Source organism: Pieris napi, chromosome 21 (genome assembly GCF_905475465.1).
Source record: "Pieris napi chromosome 21, ilPieNapi1.2, whole genome shotgun sequence".
NCBI classification, from domain to species: domain Eukaryota; kingdom Metazoa; phylum Arthropoda; class Insecta; order Lepidoptera; family Pieridae; genus Pieris; species Pieris napi.
The window spans coordinates 6,021,412-6,040,329 of record NC_062254.1 but is presented as its reverse complement, the minus strand read 5'-3'; the positions used below and the strand labels follow the sequence as shown (position 1 = coordinate 6,040,329).

The 18,918-nt window shown below is 32.3% G+C and overlaps 1 protein-coding gene across 4 annotated transcripts; it reads right to left on the bottom strand.

Annotated features, from left to right (window-relative positions):
* Positions 1 to 3,494: 3,494 nt before the first annotated feature.
* Positions 3,495 to 18,670, bottom strand: LOC125060475. Of its 4 annotated transcripts, XM_047665388.1 has the most exons (15): positions 18,469 to 18,670; positions 16,551 to 17,040; positions 15,982 to 16,052; positions 15,431 to 15,566; positions 10,195 to 10,341; positions 9,273 to 9,352; positions 8,869 to 9,190; positions 8,479 to 8,808; positions 7,582 to 7,661; positions 6,496 to 6,628; positions 6,165 to 6,256; positions 5,630 to 5,982; positions 4,985 to 5,098; positions 3,991 to 4,062; positions 3,495 to 3,731 (listed from the first exon to the last, which is right to left on the bottom strand). In XM_047665388.1, exons 1-15 carry the CDS (start codon positions 18,589 to 18,591, stop codon positions 3,641 to 3,643), a joined length of 2,634 nt encoding a protein of 877 aa, XP_047521344.1. In that variant the 5' UTR covers positions 18,592 to 18,670; the 3' UTR covers positions 3,495 to 3,640. The 4 variants fall into 4 exon arrangements, with proteins under 4 accessions (XP_047521344.1, XP_047521341.1, XP_047521343.1 ...); XM_047665385.1 differs by having other exon boundaries at positions 8,479 to 9,190; positions 18,469 to 18,669; XM_047665387.1 differs by having other exon boundaries at positions 6,165 to 6,244; positions 8,479 to 9,190; positions 18,469 to 18,669.
* Between the last annotated feature and the right edge of the window lie 248 nt (positions 18,671 to 18,918).

Here is an 18,918-nt window from a genome sequence, read left to right as displayed (position 1 = left end):
ATATTTCTAAAAAGTTGCTGTAACAAACGCAATAAACAAAAGCAATGAATAATGGTTCATGTTTCAGTTTTAATCAACAATAATACTCGATAATACATACGGATAGTTAACCTCAATTGTATTGAAGCACTCAGGAAGGTTAGCACAGTTTTTTCACAAATATTTTATATTATTTCACAAATATTTTGTATAATGAAAATAACTAGGTATATAATTATTAATTTTAAACAATAATTAAAACTCCTATATTTGTTTAAAAGGTAAATGTCATTGTCAGATGTCAATTGTCATGGTCATTCAAAATTCTTGTTAAGCTGCTAAGCTCGAATATGCGTGAAGTTAGCTTCACGCATATTCTATTTCTTTTTACTTGTAGTTTGTCTTATTCCCATCTCGCTCGCGCACGCTATATCACACTGCCAATTTTGTGTCATAGGTGCGCGCGCAATCGTAAAATTTCACTCTCATCAATTTGTCATAACGCGCCTAAAGAAGTACAACTTCAAAAATATTTAGAACTAAAAGGAAGCTTAAAAAAAGGTTACAAAGAACTAAGGACATATAAAACTTGGATCGAAGGCTTAACAGATACAGAAAAAACTAAACACTCCAGGAAAGACATCGTAAACGTTGCAACAAACTTTTACAAAAAACTGTACTCCGCTGAAATTAAAGCCAATTCTGAAACCTCTAGTACTAAGACCTATCTACAGGTAAACCCTAAACAAAATATCGCTCCAATAGAGTGTAAAGAAGTTGTAGACACGATAACGAAACTAAAACCAGACAAAAGCCCTGGAAGCGACGGTATAACCAACGATGCCATAAAGACAGCACATAATTTACTAACTGAGCCACTGACCAAACTGTTTAATATAATAATGGAATCTCTCGAAACACCGTCTGAATGGTCAAATTCTAACATAATTTTGCTATATAAAAAGGGAGATCCTAACGACATTGGCAATTACAGACCCATAAGCCTATTACCAACTGTGTATAAAATCTTTTCTACAATACTAAACCAGAGAATTAGTCAATCGATAGAAATAAAACAACCGGTTGAACAGGCTGGCTTCAGAAAGGGTTTTAGTACCGTCGACCACATCCATACACTAGAGTTAATAATAGAGAAATACCAGGAGTTTCAAAGACCTTTATACACAGCATTCATAGATTACCAAAAAGCTTTCGACACAGTCTCGCACCACAGTATATGGAAATCTCTGGAAGCTCAAAATGTAGAAAAGTCATATATAGATGTTATAAAAAAGGTATACGAAAAGTGCACAAGTAAAGTCAAATTAGAAACTACTGGACCCATATTCCCTGTTAAAAGAGGTGTTCGTCAAGGCGATCCGCTCTCTCCGAGGATATTTATTGCTATACTAGAGACTGCACTGAGCGAACTAGATTGGAGTAAAAAAGGTTTATATATAAAGGGCAAATATCTGAGTCACCTTCGCTTTGCAGACGACTTAGTGCTGTTCTCCGAATCCAGTTCTCAACTTCAAAGCATGATCGAAGACCTTTGTAACACTAGCAGGCAGGTGGGCCTCGAAATAAACATTTCCAAAACAAAACTCATGTCAAATGGCACTAAGAAAGACATAATCCTAGACGGCAACACACTAGAATACGTCGAGCAATACGCCTACCTAGGAAAACAAGTCGGTTTCAGCCAAAGTAGCAATGAACTAGAAGTACAAAGGAGAATTAAAAATACATGGAATAAATATTGGAGTTACAGAGAGTTATTTAAAAACGATATGCCTATAAATCTTAAAAAGAAAGTCATGGACTCATGTCTGATCCCGTGTTTAACCTACGCGTGCCAAACGTGGAAGTTTACAAATAAAATAAAAACAAAAATCATTACGTGCCAAAGGGGAATGGAGCGCAGCATGCTGAACATAAGCAAAATACAAAAAATTAGACACGCTGACATAAGATCCAAAACAAAAACAATAGATGCATTAAATCACGCACTAAAACTAAAATGGAAGTGGGCTGGGCATGTTGCGAGGCTCAAAGACGACAGATGGACACAAAAAATTACGACCTGGAAAGGACCTAAAGGAAAACGCTGCAGAGGGCGACCTTTCGCACGCTGGGAAGAAGATATTAAAAAAATAGCTGGCCCCAAATGGCAGCACATAGCGCAAAATAGAGAAAACTGGCAAAAGCTGGAAGAGGCCTTCACCTGAAGAGGGGTTCCCATACAATAATTAGAATATCAAAAACTGTAAATAATAATACTTAGCATGATAGAAATATAGTCATAATATTTATTCATCTACTAATAGATTTTGTTAAGTTTTGCAAAGGTTTAGAAAACCACATAAAGAAATGTACCTTATTAATTGGGAAATAAAAGGCTTTTTATTTTATTTATTTATAATCATAAATAATTATTATTAAGATTTATATTCATTCATATCGACAGCAGTGTTGGCCTATAGTCGTATTTTTAATTAGACGAAGCCAACTGACAGTAGCTAATGTCACTTTGTAAAATAATGTTGCCATATTTAAAGTAATAGTGATGCGTTCAGTTCTTGTTCAATCAGATGAATGAACAATGAGTGTGAATAGTCAATCATTTCAAACAATAAAAGAATATTACTTCTATCTCAAAATTGTATAAAAGTGCTCTGATATAAGTTAGGTACTAGTACTATGTAACTACAATCAGTTTTTTGACGTCTTATTACAAAGCGCGGCGCGGCGACTAGTGCCATCACCGATCATTAATTCAGGGGTTTTTACTTTGTCACAACACTATTTTTATTTCATTAAAAACTGACAACACCGTAAACGTCAGTTGATATCGTCTTACGTCTAATTAAAAATTCGACTATAGGTGGCTTCAGCGTGCGACTCTCATCCTTGAGGTCGACCCCGGCTTGCATCAATGGACTTTCTACATGCGTATCTTAGACTCGTTCGTACGGTGAAGGAAAACATCCAAAACTCGACATGTGCCGGACAGATGGCTGATCACCTACTAGTCTATGAAATATAAATCATCAAAGAAACTAATGCAATGTGAACTGTGAAGGCAAGACCGATAGAGGGTTGTAGCGCCACTGGCAGGGCCGAATTTAGCGGTCTGGATAGCCCCCAAGTATTTTCCAAATAAAATGAACATATTTTTAAATTAACTTAATCTAACTCTTATACGTGAGGCTAACACTTTTCATTGGAAATATCTCTAAGAGAATATTTTAGCTTGACTCTTTAACAGTGTGTTCAATACAGATGCCCATATTTTTTTACAGATACATAATCGTTACTTTTTTATTTTGTTTTATTAATGGGCGAATATTTTACTTAAAAATGAAAAAATATACGTGCTGTTGACAAACATTTTGTTTGTTTAGATGGTTGATGTAATAACACGAAATGTTTTGGTAGGAAGATAACATAATTTAAAAAAAAAAAACATTTTTTGGCTAGTGATCATACGAGATGGGAGAGATGAATTTTAGCTCTTTCGATGTGACTGCTTTTTAATAACACTTTTAAAGAAAAACTTTTAAAAAAAATCATCTTCGGAAGGGGGGCTCCATTGTGTGTACCATTTGAGGTGTCAGGTACGCTTTTCCTCTTCCCCCTTCAAATACCCCTAATCTCGTTTCTATTGGAGAGTTGAGCCTGTTGCTGTTATTATAATCGATAGGGCCGTATTAAGAATTGCGCATTCATCCAAACAGTGCTTAACAAATTCCCTGAAAAAAACTCATAGATTAAACAAAATAACATCCGGTTATCATTTAAAAATTTAAGTGTGCTTGATATAATGGTATTATTTGAAGCCAAGCTCTACAAATTTAACTAGACTTATTACTTCTGCCAAAATCAAAATATATAAAAAACAAATTGCGCTGACGCTCAAAGGCGGTTAAAATTTCTGGGTTTTCAGTAAAACAAAAAATGTTTGGTTCAAGTTTTTCATAAAACAGAAAAATAATGTTAATAAACACTTACTTATAATAATTATATTCAGCCTCATTAAAGTTAAGATCATTTAAATAAATATCTTTTTTTCTTTCGTATATCCTAGAACAATTTATTATATATATTAGTTTATTATTCATAATAATAATATCTTATTAAGAGATTATCCTTGGACACGGATCAAACTGTTGAGTCGTGCGTTTGAATTTCAGATTTGCAGAAGATTAGTAGTGTGTAGTGTAGAAGTATAGAAGGATACACGAAAGCAATAAGTCTAAAATAGAAAATTGTGTCAGAGAAAGCTGATCACTGTAAAGTATTTTGATACTAAAGAAAGAAGACAATTCTTTGAATACATATTTTATTATTTGTTTATTTATTTATAAGTATTTTTGAAGTTATACTTCTTTAGGCGCGTTATGAAAAATTGATGAGAGTGAAATTTTACGATGCGCGCGCACCGTGACACAAAATTATCAGTATGAAGTTGCCCACTAACGAATTCTTTTTAAACCAGCCGGGCGCCGAGCGTGCGCGAGCGAGGTGGGACTAAGGCAACCAACAAGTAAAAAGAAATAGAATATGCGAGAAGTTAGCAGCTATGCCAAAAATTTTGAATGACCTTTGCTACCTTTTAAACAAATAAAGGAGTTTTAATTATTTTTTCAAAGAAATTAAGCAATTCTTTTTCACAAAGACCTATTGTTACTTAGTTAAAAGGTTATGAAACATACCTAGTTATTAAATTGAATGAATAATATATTAAAATAATAAATAATAATAATAATTATTATTAATTATTAAATATTAAAAAAAATAAAGAAAGCCAAAGAAGTATAACTTCTTACGCGCGTACATAAGTACACGCACACTTTTTTTTTTATTTATGCGTATAAAACACTTTAAATTTGCCAATCTGCTATTTGCTGTATGAATTATTATTTTAAATTAAAAATCATTTTAATAATAATACGCGTGTGGTAACGTAAAATCAACAACTTATAAGAAACGTAAGCATACCTACCCTGTTAATTGAAGACGGAAAACACGTATAAGTTCTGCCAATTTTTTGGCTTGACAATTTACATCCTTTTTATCGAGTTTTTCTGGATTTAACAGCCTTTGTCTTGTATCTTGGCTATAAAAAAGATAAATATAACTTAATAGTTATTGTCCGTTCCAATTGTTAAAAGCTATGTAAAATACATCTGTCTATTTATACGTTCTGTTATATATATGTCGCTGAATATTATATAACAAAGATACCTTTGGTATATGGATATGGATTAACATGGAAAAGACAGACAATTACGCTCTATAAAAAAATCAAGATAATCAAATGGATTATAAAAACTCAAATAGATAAATTTACAAAAGATGTATTTTCTAATACATTAATACATCCAAGGGAATGAAAAAGGAAGTGGATAAGATGGGCAGATGATCTGCCGAAGAGTAGGAGCAGGCTAGCCCGGTATAGAAAATGGGTAAAACTATGTCAGTAGACAACCTGACCATAAAACTGGTTGGTAAAGAAAAACAAATACAATTGGTTTTTAAATTATTCACATACTATTAATATTTACTTTTAAATAGTCTTTATTTATTTATATGCTACAAACTAAGGGCAAAAATTCAATAGATACTTATCAATAATGAGTAAACTTACCAAAATTTAAAAACGTAGCGTAATTTAGCCTTAGTTTGTTCTATGAAATCCATATGAGTGTAAGTTTTCTTTTCTGGCACTTCAGCACCATCTAAAATAAAATCTAGATTACCTAGATCATCAGATCCATTTGGATTCAATTTATCTTCAATATTAGAGATTCTTGTAAAGTTTCTTATAATTTTCGGTGGATCATCTGTTTTAGTATTAACACAATCTGTCTTATCTGTATTTTCTGGTTCATTAGTTTCATCCTTGTCGGCATTTTTAAGTTCAAAATTTGACAAAAAGTTTTCTTTTCCCGGCAAAAACTGAAGAAGTTTATCTTTAGAGTGATGGGCTCGTTCCTGGACCTAAAATATTGTTGAAAATGTACTTATATAAGTTTAACAAATATATAACATGAGTAGCTTGGGCCAATCATTAAAATTTTGACTGTCTATGTTTGATGTCATTTGTTTCAAAAGTTTAATATCTCATAAAAATAAAAAAAAATAGAAAAGTTTTTGCATAAATAATGCTACTTAATACTTACTGATGTCATAATATTTCTAGCCTTTGAACGGGTGATTCTGGATGGTGTCGGATGATTTTGGGATGTTTTTTGTGGCGAAGCTGAAAAACAAACTAAACCGAATTTATTACGTATCGACGAAGTATGTTTAAAACGCCGAATTATGTAAATCTACACTAACTAATATTAAAAAGAGAAAAGATTTGTAGTTGTAACAAATAAATGCTATTTACTGATAGTTTATGTTTAAATATGTAATGTACCGCGCAGAATAAATTTAATAAAAAGCCTTGTTTTTATTACAAAAAATCCTTATATTTTTAAACTAAAAATGTCACTTTTAAAAATATACCTTCATCGCTATGCTCATTTATTGCATCGATTTCATTGAAAGAGTTATCGAAATCCGGCGTCTCAATATCGAGTAGTAACTTGGCTAATAATTTCTCAGCTGCCTGTAGGTTTTCGTCATCTTCGAAAACGCCCTAAAATATAATTGCGTTATATATTACGTTTAAACAATGTAAAGTGATAACTCAATGGCGCGTCAATCAATCTTTTGTGTTTCATATCTTCTTTGCCGATGAGTAGGGATGCCTACAAATTCAAATTTAATGACGTGGAATAAGTGATACATGTATCTTATGGTCCATAATAAACATATTTTTTTTTGTTTTTAAATCTATGACATGCCGGTATCCTTACCATGTAAAAAAAAAACAAAAAAAAAAAACAAACGTTACTCTCGGGACGCACGACCATTGATTGAGAGAGAATAAACGCCAAAATGCTTATTTTCGTAAAAAAAAATATATTTTCAGTAGAAATTTTAGGCTAATTTCAAGATAATGAAGATTAAGTAAATGACCAAAACCAAGTATTCCTCAGGAATTGTCATTTAAAGAGTTTTACAGATATCAATTGAATTTAAATTACAATTCGTAATTTAAATCCGCGCGCGCGATCAATCATTATATGCCGAATATTTAGTAGTAATTACTTAAAAAGAACATTCCAAAAGAGCATGTTTAGCCGTGTAGATAAATTAAAAAAAAATAACCAAAAATTAATAAACGAATTACCACAATTCACAGCCAGTCAGCGAATTAAATTTCAATTAACTGAAATCGAATCGAAATAAACTTCCTTAGGGGGCCATTTTTTTGCAAAACAGTTTATTATAGTATATAAGTAATCACTACTAAATTAAAGACTATCTTTACGATGTTATATTACAAAATGAAGGCCCTGGCCGCGTGTTTGTCTGTTTGAAGACGATAAACTCAAAAACTACTATAATTCATTGCTGTAAATACTATAATATAACGGTACAAAGCCAAATCACACGAAATTCACGCGGGTGATGCGGGCAGTGAGAAATAAATGAATATTGTTAGTTACACAACTCTGTAAGAGCATTTAAATATAAATCATTTACCTGTAAAGCATCAACGAGGTAAACGCCGTAACTATAGATTTTCATAAATGTTGATGGATTTATGTTGTGGTTAATTTTACCTGTAACAACGGTTTAACATAAATAACAAATTTCTTTAGAAAAACGTTGAAAGTAATAAAATATTAACGTTATATTATGTTATTTCATTTAACATTCTAATAAAACAAAAAAAGGGTGCGTGTACTTATGTACGCGCGTAAGAAGTTATACCTACTTCTTTGGCTTTCTTTGTTTTTTTAAATATTAAATAATTAATAATACATATTTAACGTTAATAATTTAATAATATTTAATATTTAGTAAGTATATTATTCAATTGTTAATTAATATTAATAATAATAATAATTATTATTTATTATTTTATTATATTATTCATTAAATTTAATAACTAGGTATGTTTCATAACCTTTTAACTAAGTAACAATAGGTCTTTATGAAAAAGCATTGCTAAATTTCTTTGAAAAAATAATTAAAACCCTTTATTTGTTTAAAACGTACTACAAAGGTCATTATGGTCATTCAAAATTCTTGGCATAGCTGCTAACTTCACGCATATCCTATTTCTTTTTACTTGTAGATTGTTTTATTCTCATCTCGCTCGCGCACGCACGGCGCCCGGCTGGTTTAAAAACTTCATACTGATAATTTTGTGTCACGGTGCGCGCGCATCGTATAATTTCACTCTCACAAATTTTTCATAACGCGCCTAAAGAAGTATAACTTCAAAAACAACATATTATTTAACTAATTGAGATCGTGAACGATGATCCAAGCTGTTTAGTACCAAGTGAATCCGTGACTCTAACTTTTTATTATTTATGATAGTATCGATTACTATCAAAAGTGCTGCAAATAAAAGCGGGAAGAAAATCTCACCTCTGAAAGCTCCATTATCAAATATAATATCCACCAACTTATTTGCCGCATCAACAATATAAGCGTCATTTTTAAATCCCCGTTTAATACATTCACAAGCCTCATACATCGTCCAAGGTGGTGGTGTTGTCTGAAAAGCTGCCTTTTGTAGAATCTGATTAAGAGCTTCTTCCAGTATTTGTGTGAATCGCGAAATCCACTCTTCTGACTTGGATATTAGGTTCCCTTTCATCAGTTCACTTGTAACTTCAAACATAACGTTTTTATCAACATCTCCATATTCTGTATCATGAAACGAGGTATTTGATAGTGTGTTGCAGATTGTCCCTGGATTTAAACTGGTAAGAGAACGTGATCTGTCCCATTTATTCCATGAACAATGACCATTTATTTTTTTCTCATCAGTTAAACTACCCACCTCCATTTTCATTTCTGACTCTTCTCTCTGTATTGATTTTGAATCAGATACATTATGCTCTTCTTGTTCTATATATCTTTTGATTTGTGGATCTCTTATCCCTACTTTAGTTTTACTGGAAAAACTCTTTCTTGGATTATTTGGTATTGTGACCGTAATTGTTGAGTTAAATACTTTTCGAGGTGACGTCTCTTTTAATTCCCCATATATCATGAAATATTCAACTTCTTCCATCCGAAATATGGGACTTGTTACGTTTATATTTTGATTGATATTATTTTCTGTTAACAAAACCTAAGAAAGAACAAAGTAAAACAGTTAAAATATTTAAAATCATTTTCCTTCTCGGAACCACAACAAAATTTAATAAACTTACAACTTTGTAGTCCTTTTGGCTGTATTTTCTATAACATGCAACGATATTTTGTGTATGATCATCATGACGATTTTCTTTATCTGAAACAAAATTTGTATATAAGATTAGATAGTTAAATTTTTTCTATAAATATTATTGTAATAACATAATTATATATATTTAAGAGCATATGTTTGAGTGTAGCAACGTGTTTATAAATAAAAAAATTAAAAAAATGTATAACGTTTCTGTAACGTATAGATCCCTAAACCCTCGGGAGAAAACAGAATAATGTTAGAATTGCTAAGATAATTAGTCGCAGGTCCTCTTGTTAGAATGCAAAGGTGAACCCAAGTTTTCTTATTAGTGAAAGTGTGGTATAGGCTAGGGTTGCCATTCGTGCTTTATAATAAAGTATTGTACGTTATTTCAAGTTATTGTACTCTATACTATATGAGAACAATAAAGTACACGAAAATACTTTATTTCGCATGTGATTTCTTTATTCTTTATTGCAAAAAAAGGTGGTAACCCTAGTTATAGCGCGTAGTGCTGTTATAGTGAGTCTATGTAGGAAAAGTGTATTAGCATGTACAGTACATTGTACACGATATGCTGTACTCAATTCAACCAGACAAGATCATACTTTTTACCGTAAAATCGATATAAAAAAAATGAATCGCAAAATATGTTGCTAAGCACAAAAGTCAAAGACAGCTAGAGTATTTTCTTTTTGATTTATTCTTAAATTTATTTTATATTAACTTTGAGGAAGGTTTTTATGTAGAGAAAAGTTGGATTTTCTTCCGGAAAAGCGAACAGTGTGTATGGTGTATCAAAGTGTTCCTTATGTTGTTATTTAGCTTATAAAAAGGTAGCCATAGTAATAAAATCATATTAAGGCGAAACAAAGTTCGCGGGGGTAATTAATAAAATCACTTACCAACAATGGCACAGTTTTCCGTTAAGACATTAGAAATAAATATGGCTGCTTGTAATGCTCTCTTCATATGTATCTTGTTAACAGATGTTGTTCCCTTTTGAATACGATTCAAAACACATTCCGGGACGACCAAACGACACCTATTATCTGTAATTATATATGTATAATGATATGAATAAAAAATAAAATATGTTTATTATGGAACATAAGATACATGTATCACTAATTATTCCACGTCATTAAATTTGAAGGCATCCCTACTCATCGGCAAAGAAGACAGAGGGTGTAGGCCGAGAGAAAAAGCCGGCGTAAAAAACTCTCGGTACTCTTTTAAAACAGCAAATCATCAAACAACACTTATTTAAAACAAATATCGCAAATTAATTAGAAGTAGCCTGTCTAGCACTAGTCCCAGGCCCTTTTATCAACTAGATAATCGTTGACTTTATAGTAAGCCTTTTTACACAGCTTTTCTTTAATACATTTCTTAAATTTATTGAAAGGCAGTGATAAAAGAGCCTCTGGGATTTTATTAAAGAAGAGTATCCCTTTCCCCAAAAAAGAATTACTAACTTTAGATAGTCTAGTACGGGGAAATTGCAGCCTGCGTTTGTTCCGTGTATTAACATTGTGCGTATGTTCTATTCTAGTAAACTTATCACTATTTTTGTATACATACATAATATTTTCATAAATATATTGCGAGGGAAAGGTAAGTATATTAATTTCCTTGAATTTATCTCTAAGAGATTCCCTACATTTTAAATTATAGATTGCACGAATAGCCCTCTTCTGCAGGATGAAAATAGTTTCGACATCAGCAGCATGACCCCATAATAATAAGCCATAAGTCATTAAGCTATGAAAGTAACTAAAATAAACAAGTCTAGCTGTATCGACATCAGTTAGTGAGCGAATTTTTTTAACCGCGTAGGCTGCAGAACTAAGTCTCTTCGCCAATCCGTTAATATGAGGGGACCACTGAAGTTTTGAATCCATGGTGATTCCGAGAAATACAGTTGTATCATCCAGATTCAATTCCTCACCGTTTATAATTGGTCTAGTATCCATAACCCTTGCATTTTTTGCACAAAATTTAATGCATTTTGTCTTTTTTGCATTAAGTAGAAGGTTATTCATACTAAACCAATGGACAATCGAAGACAGAGCATTGTTCACATCGTCAAAATTTGTTATTTGTCGTTTGATTTTAAAAATCAAGGACGTGTCATCAGCAAACAAAACTATCTGATGTTTTCTCTCTACCATGAAAGGTAGATCATTTATATAAACAAGAAAGAGGAAAGGGCCAAGAATTGAGCCCTGTGGTACCCCCATATCTACTGCCGACCCAGAGGACCTCTTACCATTCACTTCAACCTTCTGAGTTCTTCCGTGTAAATAGGAAGTCAGAAGATTCAGTGCGGTATTCTTGATGCCATAGTGGCGGAGTTTCCCGATTAAGGTATCGTGTTGGACACAATCAAATGCTTTGGATAAGTCGCAGAAAACACCTAAAGCGTCATGCGACTCCTCCCAAGCCTTAACTATATATCTATATATCTCAACACCGGCATCGGCTGTCGAGCGACCCTTGGTAAAACCGAACTGATTATTATGTAATAATTTGTTTACGTTAAAATGACTTACCAGTTGATTTAATATAATTTTTTCAAATATTTTACTACAAGTAGGTAGTACGGAAATTGGTCTAAAGTTACTGGGGTCGGACATACTACCTGCTTTAAATAAAGGAATAACTTTACTATGTTTCATTAGATCGGGAAACTCGCCACTTTTAATACAATTGTTGAAAATTATAGCTAGATGGGGAGCAATTACATCAATTATGCTACTAATTATTTTTACAGAAATACCCCAAAGATCGGTAGTGTTCTTAATATCTATGGTTCTAAATATCCTCACTATATCGTCGGCACCAATGGGTCGGAATGAAAAACTGACCTTGCACTCGTTTACATTATCTTTGAGCAGCGATTCGGCGAGGGCGGGAGATGATTGAAGAGACTTAGTAGTCGAAATTGGAATGTCAGAAAAGTACTTATCAAAAACAATCGCTATCTCTTCGTTAGATTTGATTATAGTGTTATCGACACATAGTTCGACGTCTTGATTGCGATCCCTGACTCTTCCAGTTTCACTATCAATTATCTTCCAAGTCATTTTAGTTTTATTGGTACTATTTTTAATCTTGTTTTTGATATTTAAGGACTTGGCCGCGTAACAAACTTTCTTAAATAATTTCGAATAATTTCGAACATAAAGAATAAATTCTTCATTATGATTGTATGACTTTTCAGCGTAAAGGTCATACAACCGTTGTCTACTTTTATAAATTCCCGCTGTCGCCCAATCACTAAACGATTTACACTGCGAATGAGAGACTTTCTTTGGGGTAAAGATGGTGTTGAACTCTTTATTAATACAATCACTTAGATTGTTGTATTGTTCATCAACGGTAGTACCTACCGGTAATAAAGGTAGGCGTTTACCTATATTATGTCTAAATCTCACCATTCGCTTTTTATTCACTGGAACAAACACACTGCTCTTATTTACTTGTTTTACCACTTTACATTTTAGCGCCACTAACTGTCCACAATGATCTGAGCTAAGATCAGTTGTAATTGAGGTTTGCATTGCCTCTGCATCTGTAAATACATTATCTATACATGTGGCAGTGGAGCTTGTAATTCTAGTGGGCTCAAGAAACAAGTTAACAAGATTGTAAGATTTTAATAACAGATTGAATTTTTTACTAATGGAGGTATTTTCTAATAAATTTATATTGAAGTCACCACATACAATAATATACTTATTGTTCTTAAAACTAACTTTACACAAAATTTCCTCCAACTTTTCTTCAAAAAAATCGTAAGATGCACTTGGTGGTCTGTAAACACTTAAAATAATGCAATTCTCAATCTCTATACAGGCTACTTCCAAAGAGTGTTCTACAGACAGACACACGATGTCATTACGCTCTTTATACTTTAAGTTTTTATTAACAATAATCAAAGAGCCCCCATGAATCGCCGACAATCTGCAAAACGAACTTGCAACTTGGTGCTGATCAAAGTTAAAGATGATTTGGCATTCTCTAAGCCAATGTTCGGTAATGCATAGGACATCAATTTTACTTGATTTTAAAAACAACTCCAATTCTAATTCTTTGCCCAACATACCTTGCATGTTTTGATGCATCAAGTTTAAACAGTTGTTGTTAGTAATATAACATGTTTGTGTTGAGCTGAGTTGTACTAAATTATTGCTAGAGTTTGCCTCTATTGTCACACTATCTAATTTAAATTATTTATACTTAATGAAGTGCTACTGCAAGTATCACTACATTCACTTAAGCTAAGCTGCTCAATAGAAGCAGTTGTCTGAAAAGCTAGCTGCTCAATAGAAGCAGTTGTCTGAAAAGCTAAATGTTTAGCTTTAGTTGTAAATAAAAAGTAAGATAGCATAGTAGCTATCTGTTGTAAATAATAATTAGGTAGGCGGAACCTATCCTTTGTCAATACATACTTATTTTTAAATATACAATTTATGTCCATTAAATTAGGTAGTGTACCTAAGTCACAATTTAATTGTATATTGTTAGTAGTTAACATATTGTGCAACAACATGTTTAACTTATATCTAATTTTATTTTCCTTTGGTGCACCTTTGATGTAAGGAAATGTATGCAAGACAATATTCTCTACATTAAGTATCTATAAAGCTATTTAATTTGGTCCCTTTTAGGCATGCAAGATATCGCGGCAAGTGGCATAATCAAAAGGGCAGCTGATGTTACACATACATGAGGATATTCTGAGGAGATTTCAAGACGTACTAAATCTTTTCACGATTAATACAAATAACTTTTCTCGTAACGCCCCCATAAATAGAATTTGTGCCCAGTACAAAGATTTATGTTTGTTAATTACTAAAAGAATCTACTTGGTTTTACAATAAATTATTGATTGAAAAACTCGACTGAAATTTTATTTGGAAAATAATTTAGAGCCAGGGAGCCTCCTCCTCCTTTGTTGCTCCGAGAACTCCAGACCTTTAAATCCGGCCCTGGACTTACTTTGCAAGTTTTTTGTTTTCAGGTTATTTTAACACTCACAAATAATGTGACATTCTATAGGAAAATTTGTTTTCAAAATCGATTCAGTAGATACAGAGGTAATCCCTGTACAGCCTCGCGAACTTTAAATCTTTATAATATAAATATATAATGAGGTATAATTTATATATGAGCAGTGTTGGCCTAGTGGCTTCAGCGTGCGACTCTCATACCTGAGGTCTTAGGTTCGATCCTCGGTTGTGCACCAATGGACTTTCTTTTTATGTGCGCATTTAACATTTACTCGAACGGTGAAGGAAAACATCGTGAGGAAATCGACATGTCTTAGACCCAAAAAGTCGACGGCGTGTGTCAGGCACTGGAGGCTGATCACCTACTTTCCTATTAGATTTAAAAAATGATCATGAAACAGGTTCAGAAATCTGAGGCCAAGACCTAAAGAGGTTGTCGCGCCACTGATTTATTTTTTATAATTTATATATGTAAATAGAACTAAATCATATAAGATACTAGCAGACCGGCCAAGCGTTGCTGTGGCTAAGGTTTTTGTTATATTATATAGTAGTAAACTATTCAAGGGAAACGGTAGGAGATCACCAGTCATGGGGACCACCATGCTTTTTTTGGTGGTTATGTCATTAAATTGTAGCTTATGTGAAACGTTGGTACTTTCAACACAGCGCCATCTGTTAGAATTGTGACTATCAAATAATAAACAAATAATTTGCAATAAAATAATATTGCAGGTATAAATTGAGATATAAGCTATCCTATCTTGTAAGTTGGATCAAACCGCACACGGTGTGCAAATTTGATTGAAATCGGTTCAGTAGTTTAGGAGTCCATAGCGGACAAACAACGTGACACGTAATTTATATATATATTAAGACTTTCAAAGTACTACTTAGTTATGTCCTTGTTGTAGCCATATTTTTACTGTCTACACATTTAATATAATTTGTATTTATTTTGTATTACATTTTCTATTTTTCCATTAAAGGCACTTCTAGGTTCTAAAACCTAGACGGTATGGCTTTTCTAGTACAATTATACTAGAAGTACCTAATTTCATGCTGATTATTATATCTATTGTAACATTCACTTGTTAGAGTTTTTAGACTAATATTTTTATACCTGCATTTCGAATTTCCTTTATAAAGTTTAATTTCTTTAAAAACACATCCTCATCAAGCACAAGAAACCAAACTTTGGTTCTTACGTCAATCTTAAACAATGTTTGCAAAGCTGTGATATTCAAATTATTAGTTTCCTGAAAAAAAAATGTTCAAGTTAAGGTCACACACAAAGATAAATTGAAAAATCCTGCAATAATGATAATAATCAATTTTAAAAGGAATAATTTTATACTACTTTCTGATCAGATTTAACCTCTACTGAATTCTAACCAAAACCAAATTTGACTTTTTGTTACAAAAGCCCACAGGAGATGATATTATGCAATTTCTTAAAATATATAAGAAAAACATTAAGATTAAAGCCACAAATTAAGTTAACAGAAAATTGCAACAATAAATATAATATTTAGTTAACACTTAAACAAATACACAATCAACAAAAATTATAATAATATGTACATATCAATAAAATTGTTTAACTACTAAAACTGGTAGAAGCAACAGAGATCTTCAATGAAACCAAATAAAGGCAAGAGATGTATTTCATACCAGCATGTCATGTAAGTCATCTTCAACAACGTCTTTGCTTATTTTCATATCATGATCACCTTCAAGTGATGCTGAAAATTATATTTCAAACATTATGCTCACCAATTAATACTACTTTTAACCTACTTCAAAAAGAAGGTTTAAGTTATGTGATATTGCAATTGGATAATATGAGTATGATAATCTATTTATGCTTCCAAGCACACCAGCTTAATTTCATAAGTGCATGTACGTTTATTTGTTTGTCCAGAAAGAGTTCTAGGAAATTTCTTGATTAAGAAATGATCTTTCTCGCTTGAGAATTACTTGAAATATGGGTATAGTATAGGTATCTAATAATAAATAAAGGACATGTGTTTTATTACATAAGTGCATTTATGTTTATATGTTTGTCCAAAAATTTCCTAGAAACTAAGTCATTAAGAGATAATCCTTCTTAGTTCAGTAGTAATTGAAATATGGGTATAATATAGACCGTATCTAATGATAAATAAAGATTATCAATTTTTATTCAGTGGGCAGGTGTTTAAAGACCTTTTTATATTATATTTAAGTGTAAGTGTACTAACCAGTTACATGACCTGAAGTAATATTATTGGAATTGTTTTGAAAATTCATTTGATCATTCATATCACATTGTTTTGGCACTGTAACTTTACTTTTAGTTTGCAATGTAAAGAATTCTTCTTTTTTTGTTTTAGATGATATAGGTGTTGATGCATGAACCTGATGAGGTTGCCAATTGCTATGGTTAGCATTTAAGTAGCACTCTGGGTTGTTAGAAGATTCATTCCAATTTATTGCATTTGGACGGACACTTAATAATGGCACACCCAAAGTATTGCTATTATGTGTATTCTGGGGAATACAATGTGAAAAATTTATGTTAGAAGGGCTTTGTCTACAGAATGTATTATACACTTTTTCTGTTGGCTGGTTAAAAACTGCATTATTGTTAACGGAAGTGGATATAGTATCGTTAAAGACTTCATTAGGCTCTGGATATCCTGTATTTATTATAGGTTTGCTTTGATTTGCTCTTGCTTTGATAAACGCTACCTGTAAAAAAAAATTTGATAAAGAAACTTAATTGAAAACAAGATAGTTTTAAATTACACTAATTTAAGCTAGTAAACTTGTTCTACTAAATATACTGTAAATTAAATTAGTGTTTAATAAGACAGATTATTAAACTTAAACAATTTTATTTCGGAATTTGAGGGTAGGTGTTTTAGAATTGCATTGACAACGTAACTTTTAAAATAAATAAAATAAAATATGTTTATTATGGAACATAAGATACATGTATCACTTATTCCACGTCATTAAATTTGAAGGCATCCCTACTCATCGGCAAAGAAGACAGAGGGTGTAGGCCGAGAGAAAAAGCCGGCGTAAAAAACTCTCGGTACTCTTTTAAAACAGCAAATCATCAAACAACACTTATTTAAAACAAATATCGCAAATTGATTAGAAGTAGCCTGTCTAGCACTAGTCCCAGGCCCTTTTATCAACTAGATAATCGTTGACTTTATAGTAAGCCTTTTTACACAGCTTTTCTTTAATACATTTCTTAAATTTATTGAAAGGCAGTGATAAAAGAGCCTCTGGGATTTTATTAAAGAAGAGTATCCCTTTCCCCAAAAAAGAATTACTAACTTTAGATAGTCTAGTACGGGGAAATTGCAGCCTGCGTTTGTTCCGTGTATTAACATTGTGCGTATGTTCTATTCTAGTAAACTTATCACTATTTTTGTATACATACATAATATTTTCATAAATATATTGCGAGGGAAAGGTAAGTATATTAATTTCCTTGAATTTATCTCTAAGAGATTCCCTACATTTTAAATTATAGATTGCACGAATAGCCCTCTTCTGCAGGATGAAAATAGTTTCGACATCAGCAGCATGACCCCATAATAATAAGCCATAAGTCATTAAGCTATGAAAGTAACTAAAATAAACAAGTCTAGCTGTATCGACATCAGTTAGTGAGCGAATTTTTTTAACCGCGTAGGCTGCAGAACTAAGTCTCTTCGCCAATCCGTTAATATGAGGGGACCACTGAAGTTTTGAATCCATGGTGATTCCGAGAAATACAGTTGTATCATCCAGATTCAATTCCTCACCGTTTATAATTGGTCTAGTATCCATAACCCTTGCATTTTTTGCACAAAATTTAATGCATTTTGTCTTTTTTGCATTAAGTAGAAGGTTATTCATACTAAACCAATGGACAATCGAAGACAGAGCATTGTTCACATCGTCAAAATTTGTTATTTGTCGTTTGATTTTAAAAATCAAGGACGTGTCATCAGCAAACAAAACTATCTGATGTTTTTCTTTAAAAGGTACTATCCAAACATTTCGTAGAGCAATTTGTTTAAACTAGGCATATTGTTAACCGTATAAAGACAGCTCCAGATCTACTAAGTGATTGTTGTCCTGATAGAAATGGCTTCGAGAGATAGAATAAAGACTTACAGTTTGTTCAGGCAAATTCCACACGGCGTCTCCTGTCAACGTATTAAAGAAGTATGGTCTTCCTGAGTATCTTTTAGAATGACAAACCAACCATTCACAAGTTTGGGATGCATCAGTATTCATTTTGTATTAAGGGAAGAGAAACAAATACATACTATTCTTAGTTCATACTTCACAAATTTGTGATATTTTTTTTTTTTTTTAATGGCTCTGGGGCCTTAGTCAAGATGCCTTAACAGTAGTGTATGTAGAAAGTCGAAAACTTAATTTGTATGGAAATGACAGTTCGTGTCGAAAAGTTTTCATACAAATTTAGTTTTTGACGTTCTACATACACTACTGTTAAGGCATCTTGACTAAGGCCCCTGGCACGGTTTGTGCATTAGCCAGCGTCAAGTATGAGATTTTTATAATTCGTGCTTTTTGCCTTAGAAATTCGATCATGTCCTC